Below are 21,549 nucleotides of genomic sequence, written 5' to 3'. Positions count from 1 at the left end.
TAACTTCAATTTACAGAGTGCCAATTATAATTGTGCCAAGTGCTGTGCATGAAGACATAAACACAGATAAGAAATAATCTTCAAGGAGTTTCATTAACTCCTAGGCAAACACATTTAAACAGGTAATTATAACAAAATACAGCAATTTTATTGACAGGTAGATTATGGAAAGCCAACATAATCAGCAATCAAGATTTAAAGCTTTCTTAAGGTTTAAATCCCAGTTCAGCCAGTTACTCTGTCTGGGTAAGTTACCTAACTTCTCTAAGCCTCAATGTTCTCACCTGCAAAATGGGGATAATAACAGTATTTATGTCATAAGGATGTGATGAGAAGAAATTAGGTCATAAAAACAGTTTCTGGTCTAGTTCCTGGAAGGTAGAATGTGATCATGGAAGCATTGTTATCTCTCATGATTAATAAAGAAGCACAGAAGAGAGGCCCTAACTCAGCAGGGCTCCCCCATATTACCTAGTTCTTGGCCATCACTCTAACCTGTTTGAGAATAACCCCTTAACATTTCACTTTTCTAGTATGAGTATAAATTATTACAACCACATTAGAAAATTTCATGGCAGAATCTATTAAAACTAAACACGTATAAAAAACAGTCCCACTCTTCATAAATATATCCAGAAATGCATATATGTATCAGAGGATATGTAAAAAATGTTTATAGAAGCTTTATTCATAATAGAGCAACCAAATGCCCAACAACAGAAAAATGGATAAATATATTGTGATGTATTCAGATACAATGGAATATTACACATAGCAATGAGAATGAACTATAGCTACATGCAATAATATAGATGAGTCTCAAAGACAAAATGCTGAGCAAAACAACCCAGAGTGTATGATTTATTATTCCCTTTAGAGAAGGTTTAAGAATTGGCAGTATGAATCTGTGGTAATGGTCCTCAGAAGAGTAGTTACTGTGGGGAAGCTATTTTCCAAGAGAAGGAGTATATAGATACGTTTACAACCACCTGTTAAAATAATAACAATAAGAGCCCAAATGTTATAGTATTTGCCAGTTTTCTTGGTGTTAATACTCCCATTATGGTGGGTTATGAGTTAACAAGGTGATGGCACTGAACCCAGACTTATTCAGACTTGAAGTACATATACGTACAATCTGCTCAAGCAAGTTGGCATAAGCCAGCTTCAGCACACCACTTGGATGTGGCATGAAGGAGAAGCTGGGCTATAAAAGTTTCACATCTCTATATGGATGGTGTCTACACAGGTATATACCTATTCACAGAGCTATGCACTTAAGATTCATATATATATATAGTATATATATTAAATATAATATATATACTATACGTTAATAACAAGTAAATTTTAAGAGTATCTCTGAGATCTTGAAAGAAAAGTATTTAAAACCGATGTACATGGGAGGAAGATCCAGAAAGATTCCAGAGATTCAAGGGTTGGGAGGGGAGCTCTCAGTTCTTGTCCCCACAATGTAGGCAGCAAAAGAGAGGCACTATTAGCAGTCAGTGACACATAGCGGAAAAGTGGTAGCAACTCAGCCAGAACACTCTCAATCATTTTAACTCCCAACTTAGTTCAATTTTGTCACTAATGCCCGCTACAGATCACAAGAGTCTTGTTTCTATGGCCCCCGTCACTTGGAAATGAAGGTTATTCCTCTGGGTGACTCCAGATGAACATTATAAGCATAGAGCCACCTGAACACCATGATCAGACACCCAAAAAAGCACCAACTAATGTAATTTTTATTTTGAGTAAAAATACATATTAATATCATTTATCTTATGACCCTAAAATCTTAAATATATCCAATAAGTATGGAAGATATCTATAGTTAAAGGAGGCATTTTAGTAAGACAGCTGCTCTGGACATATACAACACTCATATATTTAAAGTCACAAAGCCAAAGTAAAATTGCAAAAGGGTTTGAACTGATGGTAGCTTATCATATCCATGAACAAGTTCATCTTTTTTCAATCTGGCAAAACAGGATCATAGAAAACACCGTACCAAGTACCTAGAGAATAAAAGAAAAGATTGATGTGAAATTTTAAGGCAAAATTCTAGAGACATTATTAAATAAACAGAAAGAACATTATATTTGAAAAAATTCTGTCTTACTGAATCTCTGGGGAAATTAGACTCCAATGGGACAGGAGACTACTAAGAAAGTTCTGAGGTTTTTTTCCTGTCTTAAATAGGAGTTTTTACTATTCAGTCTTCAACAGCCCTATTTAGTTGTGCAGTAGTAACTACCACCAAAGGACCCCTTCCACTTTCTCCAACATTCATGTCTTTCTGTAAAGCATTTTCCCTGTAACTTTGGGACCTGAGGCCTAAATATACCTATTGCTTACATAAAAAAAAAAAAAAGCTATGGTCATCTGGTTTAGATTATCTGCATAAAAATCAAGAAGTCTAGAATTTCTCTCGCCATAGTTTTAGGCATTGCCTAGAAGAAGAAAAATGAAGAAACTTAAAAAAAAATTCTAAAATATGGGGAGAATCACTTAATTCAGGAATTTCCTTTGAAGTGCCAAAGCACAGCTGAAAATATGGGGCATAATTTCTATCTCATTATCTCTCCCAAGAATAAGGGACCCCAAAACTTGCTCTAAACTGGCTTTGCTGTTGGTGACTTGCATGTGGTGGCTTTGATGTAGAAATGACAGAAAGGACCTATGTGCATTGCAAATCGCAAATTTTCTCCCTACCAGTTCCCTTTGAAGGGTAGCAGGGAGGGCAAGGTGCCCTTATGCCGAGTCATCTCAAACACTCCTACTGTGTGACTTTTGCTAACTAATACCTTAGTGGAAATGTAATTCAAAGGAGAACGGCTGCCTGGTATTTCTTCCTTCTTAGAAAGAAAACAGACATAAATTCTCTGAAGTAATGATTTTCAATGAGAATGTCATAAAATTCAGGACTAAATTCTTTTACCTGATCCGAAACTTTTAAGTCTGGAGGACAAGGATGTTTCTTGCATCTCACTGTCTCTGTAAAGAACTTTTATGATCTTTCCAAACAAATAGCAAACAAAAGAGATCCATCATTTTATACTGTATGCTCAGACTCATGACAAACTTCCCAAGTGGTATGCACAGGTTCCCATGTTCTGAAGCAGGCTAACCACTGTGATAAAATCATCATTTTTCTTTTAACCACTCTCTTCTTAGGACCTCCTGTTAGGATAACTTTCAATATGATGACTGACAGTTTCAATGGCTTTTTATTTTTTTAAATGAAAGTGAAGAAAAAAGTGTTAATCTTTTTTTCTGGGCTTATAAATTGCTGTTATCATTTTTAAGGAGAGAGATAGTCTGGTTATTTAAATCTAATGAGAAATTTTTTTAAAAATGTTCAGGGATAATTTTTTTAATACAATAAAGCATTCTGTATAGATTCCTAGCATCCAATCTGAGAAGAACTCCTACTAGGGTATATTGTCTTAACAAAGTCTTTTATAATCCATGACCCACCCCATTAAATTCTATGCAGAAGTCTAAATGTGAGAAGGTTTTGGCTGTTTGTCCCCATATTTCCCCATGGAAATGGTCTGAATTTATTTTCTGCAGGGAGATAATCACTTTGTTTCATTTAAAAGATTTAGTAGAAGAAAATTTCTATGTATTTTTGTGTCTTTTTAAATTTGAATTTGAAAAACAGAGAAGCAGGGGGCAGTGCACCTAAGTGATAGGCAATTAGTCCTAATGACTAAGAACATAGGACATTTTAGGGTACATGTTTTTTTACAGACTGGATAACAAAAGGCTATTTTTAAAGCTTCTTTTTTAATAAAATGGAGAAAGTATATAAAATGAGTTTTGTTTTCTTTAAAACAAAAGAGGGAAGGCAGGCTTTAGATTGAGAAACTATACAGAATGACAATAGCAGCCAAAGAGTTGCAAAACATTCTTTGAATCAAACATTTGCCATATTTATAGATAGTCTGGAAATCATACTTAATTTAACTGATCTAACTAAAAATGAATAAATAGTCATATTTTGGGACAGCACCATATATAAACTCTGTTATGGTTTGGATGTGAGGTGTTTCCCAAAAGCTCATGTGTCAGAAAAATGCAAGAAAATTCCTAGAAGAAATGATTGGGTTGTGAAAACCTTAACCCAATCAGTGAATTAATCCCAATGAGAATAACTGAGTGGTAACTGGAAAAGGTGGGCATCGGGGGTGTGGCCTTGGGGTATATTTGTATCTGACTAGTGGAATCTCTCTCTCTCTCTCTGTTTTCTGATCATCATGTGAGCTGCTTCTCTCTTCCATACCCTCTCCATGATGTTCATCCTCACCCTGAGCCCGGAGGAATGGAGTCTGCTGTCTATGGACTGAGACTTCTGAAACTGTGAGCCCCTAAATAAACTTTTCCTCCCATACAGTTGTTCTGTTTGGGTCCTTTTAGTCACAGCAGCGAAAAAGCTGACTAAAACAAACTCTATACCTATAAATTACTGTATTGAAGGTTTTTATTAAGGTATTTTCCTGTACAGAAAAACCCATGAAATATCTAAACATGTAACAAGTACATGGATTACACCAATTTCATAAAATATTGAAATGCTCTCTTCCTCTTGTAATTTTATTTTTCCACTAGATGCATCTAAAATCTTGGCAATGCTTTGGATATGGGAGACATCAGTCTTCACAATTGACTATGTCCATATTTTATTTATTCTATTTTTGGCTTTGCTTTCAAGAATCTTCTTAAAAGCATCTGTGACCTGTAGCCAGTCTTAGTCAATTGTCTGAAGTTGGGTCTAACATGAAATTTAATAATAGAGCCAATATTCAATATTCAATATTCAATACCTTATAATAAGCCTGTACTCCCAATCATTCATTCATGTATTTATTCATTTACCTACTTTTGGTGCCAGTATTGAACTCAGGGCCTGGCACATGTTAGGCATATGCTCTACCACCAAGCAACATCCCAGTCCCCAATCATGCATTTAATTCTATTCTATTAAGATATATGTGCATGTTGCTGCTTGTTTATACAAGTGTATCAATGTGTCTTCACTCACCTCTATAGACATTAGCTTTTATTTCTAAATTAACATAAACCCAGAATATAGAGCAAGGAAACCAAAGGCAGAATCACAAGAAATAGACCTAATGCATATTGCCACTTGACTTTGATAACACATCAGACACAAATGAAGAGGATGCCTCACTTTTAGATCTACTCATTTGCTTTGTAAGAAAGTAATAGTCAACAGTCCAATTTGCTGCTAATAATACCTACCCTTTGTCTAATAGTTGGCTGAGAAATTCTACCTATAACCTAAACGACCATGTAAGACACTAAATCGTTTTAATCTCAACTAAAATTCCTATCCGACAGTGATGTGGCATGGGAAAGAGGTGGAAAGTATCACAAAGTCTAAAGGGATGCTGCAGGATATTTCTTAAGAGTGAAGCAAATAGCACTTGGTGGAGCTCAGACCTCAGAGGCATTCACCAGGAGATACCTTACATTGCTTAAATTCTTGCTAATGCTCTGAAATAGGACTGTGTGTGAATTTGACTCACTTGATATCTAAATTACCTAAGATCTGGATAATTCCAAAAATGCTTCTCCAGAAACAGTTTAATTTCATCCTGTTGGCAAAGATTTTTAGGACATGAAAAAGCATTCCTTGGGTTCTAACAGTCCATGCCAAGAAAATCCATCAAGATAAGTCTTCTACACAGAATATTTTTTTCAACATCAATAATTAAATTGCTGAGAGTAATACCTAGGCCCCAGTCAGAGCTTCCTTGAAAACTTCTCCAAGTGAATTTATAGTACTGAGGCTAAGAAAAATCAGAGGCAATTTCCCCTGGTCTTTAGAACTTACTGGTTTCCCTAGAATAGAATAACAGGAGAACAGCTCTCCACACTTGATTTCAATTTTTATTTTGTTTCAAAATCATGATGAGAAATCAGAAGTTATAAAGGTTAGTTCTTTGTTTTATCCTGGTGGTTTTTCCTTCTCACTTCAGGAAATTTTAACCCTTATGCTGTTTTTCAAAGGGGAAAGGTTATCTAAGACCAAGAATCCCATAAAAATTAATTCTACTTTTTCCTCAATAGAGAGATCATTCAGAAATAGCAGCCTTGGCCCTGCTCTAATCCACCCCCATTAGACTCAAGGCTGATTTAGGGAGATGCTGGCCCTTGGGCACTTGGTACCCCATGCTTTCCTAAAGCATCTGGGTATTTTATTTTTTTATTTTATTTTATTTATTTTATTTTATTTTATTTTATTTATTTTTTATTTTATTTTATTTTATTTATTTTTTATTTTATTTTATTTTATTTATTTTTTATTTTATTTTATTTTATTTATTTTTTATTTTATTTTATTTTATTTATTTTTTATTTTATTTTATTTTATTTATTTTTTATTTTATTTTATTTTATTTATTTTTTATTTTATTTTATTTTATTTATTTTTTATTTTATTTTATTTTATTTATTTTTTATTTTATTTTATTTTATTTATTTTTTATTTTATTTTATTTTATTTATTTTTTATTTTATTTTATTTTATTTATTTTTTATTTTATTTTATTTTATTTATTTTTTATTTTATTTTATTTTATTTATTTTTTATTTTATTTTATTTTATTTATTTTTTATTTTATTTTATTTTATTTATTTTTTATTTTATTTTATTTTATTTATTTTTTATTTTATTTTATTTTATTTATTTTTTATTTTATTTTATTTTATTTATTTTTTATTTTATTTTATTTTATTTATTTTTTATTTTATTTTATTTTATTTATTTTTTATTTTATTTTATTTTATTTATTTTTTATTTTATTTTATTTTATTTATTTTTTATTTTATTTTATTTTATTTATTTTTTATTTTATTTTATTTTATTTATTTTTTATTTTATTTTATTTTATTTATTTTTTATTTTATTTTATTTTATTTATTTTTTATTTTATTTTATTTTATTTATTTTTTATTTTATTTTATTTTATTTATTTTTTATTTTATTTTATTTTATTTATTTTTTATTTTATTTTATTTTATTTATTTTTTATTTTATTTTATTTTATTTATTTTTTATTTTATTTTATTTTATTTATTTTTTATTTTATTTTATTTTATTTATTTTTTATTTTATTTTATTTTATTTATTTTATTTTATTTTATTTTATTTTTAGTTTGGCTTGCCATAAATATCTGTTGGAAGAACTAATGGACAAGCAATAGATTGGAGAGTAAATCATGCAAGATTATACTGTACCTCGACAGCTGCCAATCCGAATGATAGTCCAATAACTATATCAAGGTGGTTTGAAACCGAGGCTCTTATAACTGGTTCACATGTCTGTTCAAAAAAAAAAAAAGTTACCTTTTGTTAAAATGTAGACCTTAATTAATAATTATTTATTTAAGATTTTTATTCATTTGGTCAACTTTTTATATTGCTCCCAAGGATCACACTCAACTTAAAGCAACTGGATTCTTGTTTCCCTCCCTGCTAACCCCCTTGCTTTGGAAGGTTACAACTCCTGTGATTTGTTCATCTACTAAAAAGCATCTGAGTAGCAAAATTCTGCTCAATTTTGTAATTACCGAATCAAGGATCTTTTATTATAAATAACAACTTTTTATACTAATATATTCCTAAATTATAAAGAATTTGAGGAGCAAACTTTGCTTCAACTTTTGAGTTGCTGAACCTAGGGGTCGATAATTATAAACCATGTGTGTTTTTTTTCACAAATATCTCCCCAAATTATAATTTTTAAAACTTAAACATGATAAATAATGAATTTTATCCTAACTTCAGATATTTTAGAGATTTTTGTTGTTGTTGTTGTTACCAGAGATATTGAACTCAGGAATATTAAACTCACTGAGCCACAACTCCAGCCCTATTTTGTATTTTATTTAGAGACAGGGTTCTCACTGAGTTGCTTAGTGCCTCATTTTTGCTAAGGCTGGCTTTAAACTGGCGATTCTCCTTCCTCTGCCTCCTGAATCACTGGGATTACAGTTGTATGCCACCACACCTGGCTATTTTAGGTTTTTAATCAGCAGCAGAGAGGTACTTGGGTGAAGTTGTAGCTAATCATGTTTTTTAAAACAAAAAATTTAAAATCCTTTGATATCTCCTAGAAGGTAAAAATTATGTCTGCCATTATGCTATTATGTTAGATAAGACATTTAGAAAGTGATCTCTCTGCTATATTTTTTAAAATATTTTTTAGTTGTCAATGGACCTTTATTTTATCTATTGATATGTGGTGCTGAGAATCGAACCCAGTGCCTCACACATGCTAAGCAAGCGCTCTGCCACTAAGCCCCTGCCCCAGCCCTCTGCTGTATTTTTGATGCTTATTCAAACTAACATGCAATTCTAATTTCAAATAATTTCAGACCACATTTAAAAATTTCAACAATTATAAACCATAAGGATAATTTTTAAAATGGAAAAATACTACACAGTGTAGTAGAGGTATTGCCTGTATTGTCATAAAATGTATCATCCCTATGATAGTCATATGCGTACAAAAGGCTCATAAAATATTACTACTTATAAAATAAAAGTTCTCCAATGGGCTTTTATCTTTTCCCTTCATCCTGAATTTAGTGGGTTTTTCTATGCACATCCAATCCAAAGCAGTAAGCATTTGAGGTGATCATCATGTCATTTAGGGTTAACTGAGAGATTAATGATAGTATCTACTGAGTCACACTTATTATACTTGAGGGTTTTTCTTTCCCTTTTCCCCAAGATAAGGAAGCTATCTTGGCAAACAGGAAGGAAAAAAGAATTATGAATCATGGACATTCCAGATTTCATATTTTTCCAGACTTCTTACAAATGACACGCGACAGATGCAAGTATTTTATGAATTTCTGACCTTCCTTTTGGGAACTTGGGGCAGCTATCAACCTACATTCAGATGAATGTTGTGTGAATTTACAGGGACTATCTTTCTTTTTTCTCCTGATAATACTTTTCAAAAATAGGCTTTTCAAAACCCTGAGGCAAAATATCTTTGAATTTAATATTTAATAGGAGACAGTAATCTGCAATTGAATTTAGTCATTTCCTCATTATCCTAAGTGGAAACTACATTCATTTGCACTATATTTATTTCCTACTCTTTGAAGATATTGTGCCTCTAAAATTAGGTAGGGAATAAAGGACAGAATAAAGGAAGAACAAAAAATACGAAATTTGTAAGCAATATTACTTTGATGATGAAAAGACATAGTAATATGGTAGTCTGGCAAATAATTTCTCCCCCATCAGTTACTTTGAAATATTAGTACTGGCAATTCTTCAGAACAGTCTCTATTATTCTAATAAGATCAGTGACACAGATCAGTAGTAGAAGGAGAAAATTTTTCTGAGATACTTCATTTCCTTGAATATATTAATCTCAGGAGCTATCACTAAGCCCAAACAATACCAGACTGAAAATAATTTTCAGATATTATAGACATTAACTCATTGTGAATCATAATAATTATGTATCTCTCTCCCCAAATGATTATAACTTGCTAGAGGATCCTGAAGCATTTCTGATTTTAGCAAGGGTCCATTTGACATATAATAGGCAGTGAAGAATAACAGCAAATAAATGAAACACTAATATCAACGTTACTTTTTTATGCATTCCTTCCAAACAGAGGGACAGTTTATGAAAAGCCCTTTGGTGAGGGACAGATGTCACATCCTTTTGTGAAACATATTCTGAACTTCAAATGTTAACTTAGTTTGGGTCCATAATACCCAAATTTTCCTCTATCCCCACAATACCAACAGTCCCTCAAATGGAAATTGCCTGATTACATTTCTCTCTTCCTAATTTGAGCATCCATGTGTATAACATTGTACCCTGTTCAAGAATAGATTTCAACTGGCTGGCAGAAAGGCTAGCACATAGGTAGTCTGTAAATATTTGATGAATTGATTCAGAAAAGAAATATGACAAATACATATTAATAGCCACAAGTCACATAGATATGGCATCTAAAACACATTTTTTTAAAAATCGTCTTTTAAGTTAACTTTAAATATCCAAAGCAACTCCTCAATTGCAATAGGTAAATTTGTAGGTACATTAAACATTCAGAACCTAAACCCTTAAATGTCACATCCTTTCTTTACACATGTACAATTTCTTGAGAAAAGAAACCTTTGATTTGGGAGGGTGGGGGGAGGCCTGATTTTACAAGCTGAAGTGAAAATATTTATTTCTGGAACTTAGTCTACAATAGGGGGAAAAAAGAGAATAATGATTAAGGTCACCAAAGACAGGCCAAAATAAACTTTTATGTTAGTTTGTACTTTGCTTTCACATGTAAAATGTTACTTTGACCTACTAAAGTTGGGTTTAAATAATACCAAACCCATAGAAGAAATTAATGAAATACTTTAATTTTTTAAATATCTGTTTCTTTCTATGTTTTTTTCTTTTTTTTTTTTCTTTTGTACTGGAGATTGAACCCAGGGACAGAGCACATTCCCAGCCATTTTTAAATTTTTGTTTTTAATTTTGAGACAGGGTCTCACTAAGTTACATAGAGCCTCACTAAATAGTTGAAGTTGGCCTTGAACTTGTGATCCTCCTGTCTCAGTGTCCCAAGCCACTGGGATTACAGGCATGCACTATTGAGTCCAGCTCTGCTCTTATTTTTCAGTAAGTATTTCCTTTTTATTTGAGTAATTCCTGAGATTTTCATATCATGATTTCCATTGTACTTGCTGCGTTTCAAATTTTTGTAGAGATTTTCATTGGGAAAATAAAATAACAGAACCACTTATTGTGATAAGTTTGATTTAGTTCCCACCTGTTTATAAACATATCTTCCTGTATAAGTTATACAAGAATCTGATGGACTTGAACATTTACATGACTCATAAGCTTCTTCAAAATTACGTCCCCAATCAGCAGCTCCACTGATCAAACCACAGCATTTAAACTGTTCAATGAAAAGTAGAATAAAAACAGTCATTGAGAGATTAAAAACATTTTTAATACATTGAATTATATTCTTCTGAATATCATTATGAACATGTTTCTTATGCTAAAATATAAAGTAAGTCAACTCGCCCAGTTCTCTGAATATAGAAGCAGAAATAAAGGAATCTTTCATTTTGGTCTTAATAGTTATTAATTAAGTAATAACAGGAAAATTTGAGCTAAGATGCAAAAGTCTAAGGAACTTAGAAAACTGATTTTTAAAAAGTAAAGACTTCCCTTCTAGTTTTTTTTTTTTTTCTAGACAGAAAAGAGAGCAGAGTTAGGTCTAGGTATCCTAGATTTTTAGCAAAGAAGTTTCCAAGTTTTCACAAGAGAGTTAAGGTCTCATTAAAGAACTGTTGCTCAAAAGAGATAAGAAGTGTTAAAATTATGATTTTTATCCCATGATTTCTGATCACTTTTGATAGGAGGAAAAGGACGAGAGGTATTTCAAAGACCAATGAGCATGCTCCAGGGGCCCTCGCTGAGATGAACTTGCATAGGCGTCTTTTAAATATTTGAGGGAAGTACAAATTCAAGCTGGAGCTCTTAGAATAATGTCAGTAAGCTTCAGGCCCAACATAGACAGACACATGACAAAACACCAAAGACAAGGCAGCATCAAGTTTGGCCAAGTTTGAGGAAGAAAAAAAGGGAAGTGATAAGCCCAATCACTCAGGGCATATGGCACATAATATTACTAAATGAAAAAGATAAAAGACATTATCCTTCATCTTGCTCCTAACTGATCTATTAGGGAGAAGAATCTTCATGCAGAAATGGCAAGGAAAAAAAATTGACTAAAGAAACTAGAACCTTCACTGTCTGATCTTCCAGACTTTGAGGCATTGAAATGGCCAGATTACTGAAAGCACTCTCATTTAATGGGTAGGTGATCATGTTACCCATGTTATTTAAACCTCTCTATGTCATAGGATTCTTCTGAAAATTCAGATAAGAACAATTCCTAATAAAAACATCTAATTCATAAATTGTAGAAAATCCATATGAAGATATGAAGTGGTGTTAGCTCAGTGCCTGGCTTATAGAATGCTCTTAATAATATGGATTATCTGCTATAATTTTATTTTTGTCATCTGTTGATGTGTCTGTTATGCTCTCACCTAAATGTGATCTGTTCAACATTGTTATCAAAGATTTGGATAAAGACATAGAAAGCATTTCTTCAATACTATAGTTGATATAGAGATGGGAGTGATGATTAACATGCTGGAAGACTGAATCAATTTCAAATTTGATTCAAAAAATGGATTTAAACTAACAAATTCAACTGAGGCAAATATAAAGCCTTGTAATTTGGCCCAAAGACTGAATTGTACAAACACATGACTCAGATGATGTTCCTATGACAAAGAGCTAGCAATTTCAGGTGGTTCTAAGGTCAAAATTAGCAAAGAGGATACTCTTGGGGGGGGGGGAACACTTTCCTGTTCCCATGGTAGACATGACTAATTGCTTATGCTTTCTGATCTCATAATCTTGAATAGCATTAATTGATATGGACACTACATGTCAAATAGAATTTAAATCTCCTAAATACACTCACAGGTCAGTTCGTATTTTGTACAATATGCCTCAGGTGTCCTTTGGGAGGCATAGAGAAATAGAGGAGACCAGGTAGGAGGCAGAAAAGCTAAAGCTTGTCTTGATGTCTGATCTCAACATCAGCAGTTCGTAAACAGTTATGGAAGAAGTTGATCGGAACTTGCTGGAAAGTAATATAACAGCTGAACAAAACCTGTATGATAGAGTAAATGGTAGAACACCCCTAGACGAGTAGTCATCACCAAGAACCCAAGAAGGGCACATTCCATACAGTGTTAACACGGTATTTGGGGGAATTCCTGAAATCCAAAGAGAAAACCACTCAGCCTCTGCAACTTCTGTGCATGTGTAGGGTACCCCAGGTCACCCACAGTCAGAGTTTAGGGTAGGAACCTTTTCCCAAAAAGAGTAACTAAAAACAGAAAGCCAAAGCAGATAAGAACATAAAGAAGAAAAACAGAATGGATAATAAGAAAGAAGCATAGAACTACGAACACAAGCAGCTTCAGGCACAGGATTTCTACACAAGAATGGGAGCACATCAGAAGAACATATTCCAACAGAACATTTAGAAACCCACAGCTGGCACTGAGACCTTACAGTCCAGGAACAGTGGGCAGCAAATATGACTCAGGACCTAACCCAGAAGCCTCTATTTCATTTTGTCCAAGGTCAGTTTACTAGGAAGGGTCAAGAATGATCAGCCCCACTCAGTGAGTGAACTAGTTCTCAAGAGAATGATTTGCTATAAAAAGAGCAAAAGTGAACCTGCTAGCCTCTAGCTTCCTATCTCACCATGTGATCTCTTCTGTATATGCTCCTACCAGTGTAGCAACCAACTTTTATGAAGCCCTCACCAGAGATGAGCAGATGAGGTTGCCATACTTTTGAACCTTCAGAACCATGAGCTAAATACATCTTCTTTTATACAGTATTCAGCCTCAAGTATTTTGTTATAGCAACACAAAACATTCTAAAACACCATCTCCTGGGGTTGTTGTATTGTTTGCTACTAAATATAATATCTGATACAAAGTAAATATCAGTGAAAATGTTAGCTATGATCATTTTATGGAGGAAGAGAGAGTGAGAAATATCCCAGATATGCTACTGTTTAAAAGAATTACGGTTTTTACCCAATCAAGGGTCATAAACTGTCATAATCTGCCATAAACCTATCTTCCTAATCTGTGTCCTAAACTACTTCAAAACTTCATAAGAATCTGGGAAAAAAATAAATACAAATATGCTTGAATTTTTCTTTTTGCAAGGTGACAAGAATGATCAGCTAAAATCTGCAAAAAAAAAAAAAAAAAAGGTATTCAATCCTTAAGAAATACACCTTAAAAAGTGAAACCAACATTGAATAACTATGCCCAGCTGCCCAGATGACATATGAATTCTAATTACCTCTTTTTGGAGTGTAACCATGGTTTTCTGAAATTTTCTTCCTTCTTCATTTGTTTGACTCAAGAGCTGTGCACTTTCGTGGAGAGTTGCCTTCAGAGCACGCTCAGTCTGAAAATTGAGAAGTATTGTTAGATTATTCGCATCAGAGATAGTGTTTCAAATTTTTAGACTTTTCCAAAATTATCAAATATTCTCTGTGTACACACCTCAGGTTTGAATTTCGCTGCTAGGATACCTGCTGTCAACTGCATGAGCAGGATCGGAAACAAACCTATGAAAAACTGGAGAGAAGAAAAGAAAAAAGTAATATCTGTTACCTTCAGTGTATCTAGTAACATCTAGGACATTTCAGCATGACACACTCTTGACAACTTGGATCAGATAGCAGTTGAAATATTAGCCACAATCTTTATTTCCTCCACCCTTTGTATCAAGCTCCCAATTTGGGGTCCATTACTACTCAGGAACATTTGCTTCAAAGACTGATCAAAGAAAGTAGTTCAAACAAAACTTACTTTATAGGACAATTGGTATCCCCATGATATTAAAGGAAGGAAAGTTTGAAAACATAAGTGAATTTGTTAGACTATTATTTCTCCTTTGCTTTCTTCATCAATTACAAACACATGCAGAGCTGGCTTCAGAACAGTATTGCCACCACCATCACAATTACATGGCATCTTGTTTTATATGTAGATTCCTGAAATCTGCCTTAGATCTGCTGAATCATAATTTTGAAGGATACAGGCTCCCAGATTAATGTTTTGTTTTTTCTTAAACAAGCTTCTCAAGTAATTAAAGTCCCCAAATTGCAAATAAGGCCTTATTAGTTAAAACAACACTGAGATGCTCTTAGAGTTCTATTAAACTCTGTCTCTGTTTCCCCTCACAATAAACAGTTAAAAGTATGGTTTCAAGGACTGACACAATACTTATTTTATTAGAAAAATAAGTTTTAAGTTCTCTTTGATAAATGCTTATATCAGATTTATATATGATAAACAATTGATTTCTTTAAACATTTTTACCATACTCATCCATTATTTTCTACTATATATGTTTAAAGTGAATGCCTATCAGTTATCACAACCCATTCTATCCTCCTGGAAATTTTCTAAGTGACAAAGTTGATTCTCTCCCTTAAGATTTTCGTAGCTGGGCATGTGGGCATTTTAATAAGATTTGGCCATAATTCACACTCAGAGTCATTTCCTATCATTGACTGAAAATAGCCTCTGCCACCCTCCCACCACACCCAAAGCCTTTCAGTTGCCCAAACCTGTCAGCTCTGGACTGCCCTGCTGTCTTCCTGGAAACGACATCACCCTGTCACCATACCGTCACCTCTGCCTCTGGCTTGAAAACTCCCTCTTATATCCTTGCCCTTCCGACCATTCCCACACTAAAGCTCTTTGTTTACTGACTACTCTTCCCCAGTGGGTTTTAATTATCCTTAGATCTCATATGTCATTTAGCACACTATCTGGCACATACATCTATGCAGTCGTGTTGCATGAATAAACAAAGTGAACGAATGAATGGATGGATGATTAAAATATACCCCCTCTCAGAACGTCCTCTAATCTAAACCAGGCTAAGCCAAATCTAAACCACATTAGTGTCTACAATCAAACCTCAAAACAGAAGTTAAAGTTGCATCAATCTTGGCAAGTCTTTTTTGACAGAGAATGGGGACAGGAGATCATCCTCAAGAATCTGAGAGTTGGAATGTCTGGAGAACTCACCAAAAGAAGCATACAGCGATTCTCTTTTAGAGCACCATAACATCCCAGGAAACTCATAACTATGGTGATGGCACCTACAGCAATCAACATATTCACAGAAGAATGGGAGTGAGCCCCATTGTCCCCAGAACTAATAGCCTGGAAATTAAAAACAAAGAGAGAGAGAGAGAGAGAGAGAGAGAGACAGAGAGACAGAGACAGAGAGACAGAGAGAAATTAATGACAGAAACTCTTTTCCTCGATGTTCATGTTCATTCAATAAATATCTATTGAGTACCAACTATGTACAAGACCCGGTTGGGGGCCCTTGAAACATTTCCATAATCTAAACAAACAAAACTCAACCCTTATACATTTCGTGAAGCTGCCACTTTTCTGAATAATGTTTCCAACCTTATCTTTTTCTAATAATGTTAAAAGTTGGGTGGAAGAAATGTAATGGTTTTTAAAAACTGTTTTTCAAAGCTTAGAAAGACCAGCTACTTTTCACTCTTTTTTGATTCACATATTTTGCATTTTATACATAAACTAGCATGTGTTTAGGGGAATTTAATTATTTTAATTCAAAAAGCCCATGTTCTTCAAATCACTGATATACACAATGATAGGAATGAATCTCAGACTCATTGTGTTGAGTGGGGGGGGGTCCTTTATTAAGAGTAAATACTGTTTTGGTTCCATACATACAAAGTTCAAAAACAAGCAAATCCATGGTGATGAAAATCAGAACCTTGTATTCCTTTGAGCAAAGAAGGAAGGGGACATAAGGGACTTTTTCAGGTTAATAAAAATGCTTTGCATCTTGATTAAAAAAAAAAAGTCCAGTACTTGATATTCCATTATCAATTCTATCTTCTCTTTCCTAGAAGGCATATTCTAGAAACTCTATTTTACCTACTACTATTAAGTATTCAGATGAGAGGCAAACATCCTAGGGCCTTTCTTGGTAGGTGGGCTACATATCTGCCATAACTCAGTTCACCTGGCAGGCAGCACAGCACCCTCTTCTTCACCACTCTCATTACTCCTAGCCTCAGTCTACCAATGTCCTCCAGGTATAGCCCATCACAATTAGAGTGACAGCTTACACCAGATGTTAACATTTTTTAGGCGGGTAGCCCATCTGTTTCCTATAATGACCACCACGGCTGCTGTCTGCTAGACGGTCTCTAGGAAGGGCACTAGTCCCTCCACCCACTCAAAGACTCTGCCTCCCAGAATCTGCCATGCAGCCCAGAGGTCACCTCCCTTAACAGTCAGTACAAAAATAACTGTTGCCACTACTAATAATTCTTTTGTTTTAAAGACTTAATTTTTAAGCCTAGAGAAAACCTTTATTCAACAATGAATAGGAAGAAATGTGTAGAAATGATAAAAGTATTAAAATGAAGCTCTATATTCCCATCAGAGGCCTAGGAAATAACTAGGTTTGCAACCCTAGGATGGTCAACTAACTCATTGGGCCCAGTTTTCCATTTATAAAAGGGAAGTGGGTCAGGTCTGTGATTTCCAAAGACTCTTTTGTCTCCAAAAGTCTATGCTTACAAATAATGTTTCAATTTACATATTTTGAAAGTTTGGTTATGTCCTAAAGATTTCTGTTTGCTTTGGGGGTTTTCTGTTTGTTTGATTGTTATGATTTGGAGCTAGGAAAATCATTTTTGTTAATTAAACAGGCATGACATCTGGGTCAAAATAGATGGGACAAAAAAGCAGCCTTAAGGAAGAAAAACATAAGTAGCTATATATGAATTCACTATCAAATATTGCTCTTCAGAACACTGCAGCCAGTACAGGCAAACCTAAGGCACACGGAAGGATGGAGACTCTCTAGCTGGGTTATTAGAACTTAGGATACATAGCCCAGAGTTAGAAAGAATAGGCCAAATACCTAACACCTGTACTGGAACTTCTGAGGACAGACCATGCAGAGTGAACCACAGCCAGTTGAGGAAAAAAAAAAAAAAAAACCCGCTGTGTTGACTGCCTGTCAGTCACTATTCCAAGTCCAGCCCAATAAGTGGCTATTGTTATAAAGAATGAAGTAGAAACCCCAGTTGAGATGCTTGCTCCCACAGAGACAGACACAGCAGCTTTTTAAAAGCTGCAGTGCCTTGGGTGAGCACTGAGTCTATGTGTATCTTAAGACAAGGGGAGGCTTTCTACAGGAAATGGGATGGCTGGGCCTGAAAGAGGAGCATTTGGGTGTCATCTTTAGAGAAGAAGGGATCTGCTAGAACAAGATGGCTACCAGCACACTTTGCCTCGTGGTGCAAAATTTATCCTGAGGAAACCAGGTCCCTCTGAGACACTTGAGCAGAAAGAGATGCCACCTCCCTGACAACCTTGTTTTTTTTTTTTTGTTTTAAGCCCATGTTTTCTCTTCTAAAACGGCTGCCTCTGTTTTTCCAGTAATAAATCAAATCTTCTCTCCGTCCCGATTCTTTGTCACTGCCTTCAGATTAATGTGAATCAAAACAATTTCCCATGTCAGGCGGGTTAATGTTGTTCTGGCCAATTGAGACTTTCGTTCAGGGTAAGAGGCCGACAGCATAAGAGTCAAAATGTAACTAAAGATGCTGTCGAGTACATTCTCCTCCCCAGATGTGGAGTCACACCCTCTCAAGGACAACAGTTCTCCTTTAACACGTTCAATGTGTGCAGTTCCTTTACAGACTAAACACCACGTTTGTTTACCAGAAACAGTTGGGAGAAAGAGACTGTCAACCAGAAACATGAAAATGAAATAAAATAAAATGCAGACTGCACACACATCTTTAAAGGACCAAAAGCACCCTCAAATGGCTGTTAGCCTCTGTGCCCAATTATGAGCTCCAAAGTCAAACCGATTCTGCACACTTTCCAGTATTCTCCTTGGACCCAAATATCAGCGACCCAGGCCATTAGGCAGTCAGAGTTGCATTTATCTGAATAAGTAATAAATGAAAATGATAAATTTGGGAGTTACCAACTACTTGCCACAACCACCCCACCACCCAGTTTCTTCACGGAGGCGAAGCCCAGAATGAGGAAGCGGCTAATTGCCACAATGATTCCCTAGGTTCTCAGGGTAGAAAGAAAATTACGAAAAACAAAAAAGGAGGAAAAAAAAGAGAAAGAAGAAATACTAAATAAATTTTCAGAAAACCCAACCACTCAACCACTTTAGGAAAGGAAGCAGAACAGATGTTAATTTGCTTTTTTTCCACCAGGCTGTGTCCAAAGGCATTTAGCTGCACCACATAATAAATTCTAATAGAAAATGCATTGTCTTAATTACTGGCTTCATATTATCTTTGTAGCTATCAAATAGACATCAAATTGCCTCCTAAGAGGAAGACTTTTGAAAAGACATTGCAATCGTGAATAGTGACAGTAGCGTAAAAACCAAGAAGAACAAGTCAACTGCTTTACATCGGGTAAGAATAATAAATTAAGGAAAGGATTGCTCCTGACAGGAGGGAGGAAGGAAAAGAAAACTGGGAACAGGGGACCCAGGAGATAGTGCCAGGGTAGCATTGTAAGTATTATATTGGGGGAACTGACAAAACAATCTTCCCACACTCTCACCTCCACCCTCCTCCTTCCACACTATGAGTCTATGGTATGGAGCAGAAATAGCACATGTGGAGTCCAAAGGCTGGAGCCAGAATCAACCCTCAGAACTAACCTTCCTTCAAACCTGTGGAAATGTTAGTAAGAGCTTTGCCCAAGGGACAGAAAGGCTTGCAGTGATGGGAAGTGGTCATGTTGATCCTGCATAAATAGCAAGAAGCTGGGCATGTGCAGCTACCTGCAGAGTCGCACTAGCATGATCAGCCCCCTGTTGTTATAAGGGGTGGCCCTCCATGCTAGCTGTGACAGATCTGCTACCTTTACAACACTGATGTACATTCTTCTCCAAGGGTACTTCTCATGTTCTTTCCTTTGGGGCCAGTCACCTGGGAATCAGCTAAATATTGTCAATACCTGGTGCCATATAAATTGTTCTTCTGGGTGGGGAGGAGGAGCAGTGGTCTACATCCCCAAGCTGTGTCAAGCCAACCATAAACAAATACTGAAGGAGTCAAATTTCCACGTTGGCCCCTTTCTACCTCCACTTCCACTGAACTCTTCCTAATTGTGGGATAACACCTCTTCCACTCTCCAGAAGGTTATTCTATGCATAGTGATTACTTTCTTTGTTCCATGCACAGTGCCAGGAACATAGTAAGTAATTTTGATTGAATTATAAAATCAAATTATCAGTACAATTACATGAGGCAATTAAGAAAAACCTACAGAAATATTTACTATTATTAATATTGCCATTGCTTTCATTATTATAAGAGAAACTATTTGGGGGCAAGATTACGTTGTATTTATTTTTATATTACCCCTTGTCCATCTTTGCTTGCTCGGATCCATATTGCTATTGACAGGATCAAGATACCACATAGCTGCAGAAAAAAACAAAGAGTGTTACAATTAAGATAAAATGAAACACTATTTCCAAACACCCTATCCATCTGGTTGCAATAGTTTGTCATTAATTGTACATTACAGCCTGACAGACACAACTGTCATACTAAGGCATATTCATATAGATAATTGCTAAAGTATTATAATACACAAGTTTGACAAGAGTAACTCTGCTTCCCATTCCTAGTCCACTCATAGATCTATAGCCAAGAAGTCATCTCTACTAAGAAGGGAAAAACTATTTTTCATGATTTAATTCTAATCATACATTTTTTGCTTAGATAATTGCACAAAAAAGATAAGTCACAATAGTTTAAACATAAAAGATCCTTAGAGTGCCTGTGGGTTTATTCCTGGAAAGCTATCTTAGAAAAAGATGGGAATAACTAATTACCAAATATTCATTCAAAATGTAAGAGGGAGGTTGAAGTTGGAATCAAAAGGAAACAGTAGAATATTTAACAAAATGCCCAGTTAAGCAACAAAGATGTATATCAACCAATACTTTTTGAACCTCAATAAACTCTTTAAAAATACGCATTTTTAGGTAGTAAAGCTTAGCCAGAGAAAAGGAACAATGGAGAACAGTACTTAAAGTCTTAAATTCCTTTAATGACTTTACCAGATTATTTAATTTGGAGCAAAGCCAACACATAAAATGGAAAACACATTTTATTTTAGTGTTAAGGAAAACCCTTGTCTTTCAGAGTTTAAGAAATAAAGATATATATTGTGGATTCAAAAAATCAAAGATTTATTATTAGATATGTTGAGAGCAGCTCTGGTAACATACCAGACTTGGAGGACTTTCTAGACTTTCTTACCTTTCCGTGCTTTGACAAAGGAACGTCTGAGTTCTCCAAAACCCACTGACCTTGGAGAGACCTTGTTTTCATGTATGGGTGAGCCATATGCCTGGAACCTCCAGCAGCACTGTTAATGGTTTCTTATTAAGTTTGCAATGGAAATAAGGTCAAGGGCCTTGTTACCAAGTAGGGAGGTTCAAGGAGCAGCTGAATGTAATCTGTGCTCCCTAAATGACCTCAAAAATTATCCAGGTCCAAAATCTTCATTTTGGTTAAAGAAACTGAAATCCTGAGAGATAACAGGCATGTGGTAAAACTTCAAGGCAACTCATAACCAATCTACCCCTACTTCATGTTTCAACTTCTATAAAATAATTGAAATTATTCTAATGAGATTGAAAGGTAAAGCTCTTTATCACCTACCAATGCAATTATTTTACACCCTAAAATACAAACTATCCAAAAACAAAAATAGCTTTGGAACTTAAAAAATCTCCCTTATTTCCCCCATGCCCCACCTCCTTCCAAAAAATTCTAATTTCATTTGCT

At 34.6% G+C, this 21,549-nt stretch overlaps 1 protein-coding gene across 3 annotated transcripts in view; it reads right to left on the bottom strand.

Moving 5' to 3' along the window:
- Window positions 1-1,726: 1,726 nt before the first annotated feature.
- The window catches only part of Tspan8 (tetraspanin 8), a 34,109-nt gene continuing 14,286 nt past the window's right edge, over window positions 1,727-21,549 (bottom strand). Inside the window, exons 3-9 of one of the 3 annotated variants that reach the window (XM_015482609.2) lie at window positions 20,110-20,172; window positions 15,734-15,871; window positions 14,195-14,269; window positions 13,989-14,096; window positions 10,840-10,971; window positions 7,274-7,357; window positions 1,727-2,021 (exon numbers count right to left, since the gene is read on the bottom strand). In XM_015482609.2, coding sequence (XP_015338095.2) covers window positions 1,968-2,021; window positions 7,274-7,357; window positions 10,840-10,971; window positions 13,989-14,096; window positions 14,195-14,269; window positions 15,734-15,871; window positions 20,110-20,172 — 654 coding nt within the window. In that variant the 3' untranslated portion in view covers window positions 1,727-1,967. The remainder of the gene's footprint in view (window positions 2,022-7,273; window positions 7,358-10,839; window positions 10,972-13,988; window positions 14,097-14,194; window positions 14,270-15,733; window positions 15,872-20,109; window positions 20,173-21,549) is intronic. The other 2 variants (XM_048805096.1, XM_048805102.1) reach the window with 2 other exon arrangements.

The sequence above is a fragment of the Marmota marmota genome, unplaced genomic scaffold, assembly GCF_001458135.2.
Source record: "Marmota marmota marmota unplaced genomic scaffold, marMar, whole genome shotgun sequence".
NCBI classification, from domain to species: Eukaryota; Metazoa; Chordata; class Mammalia; order Rodentia; family Sciuridae; genus Marmota; species Marmota marmota.
Note: the sequence above shows the minus strand (reverse complement) of the source record. Positions and strands in the feature narration are given on the sequence as shown.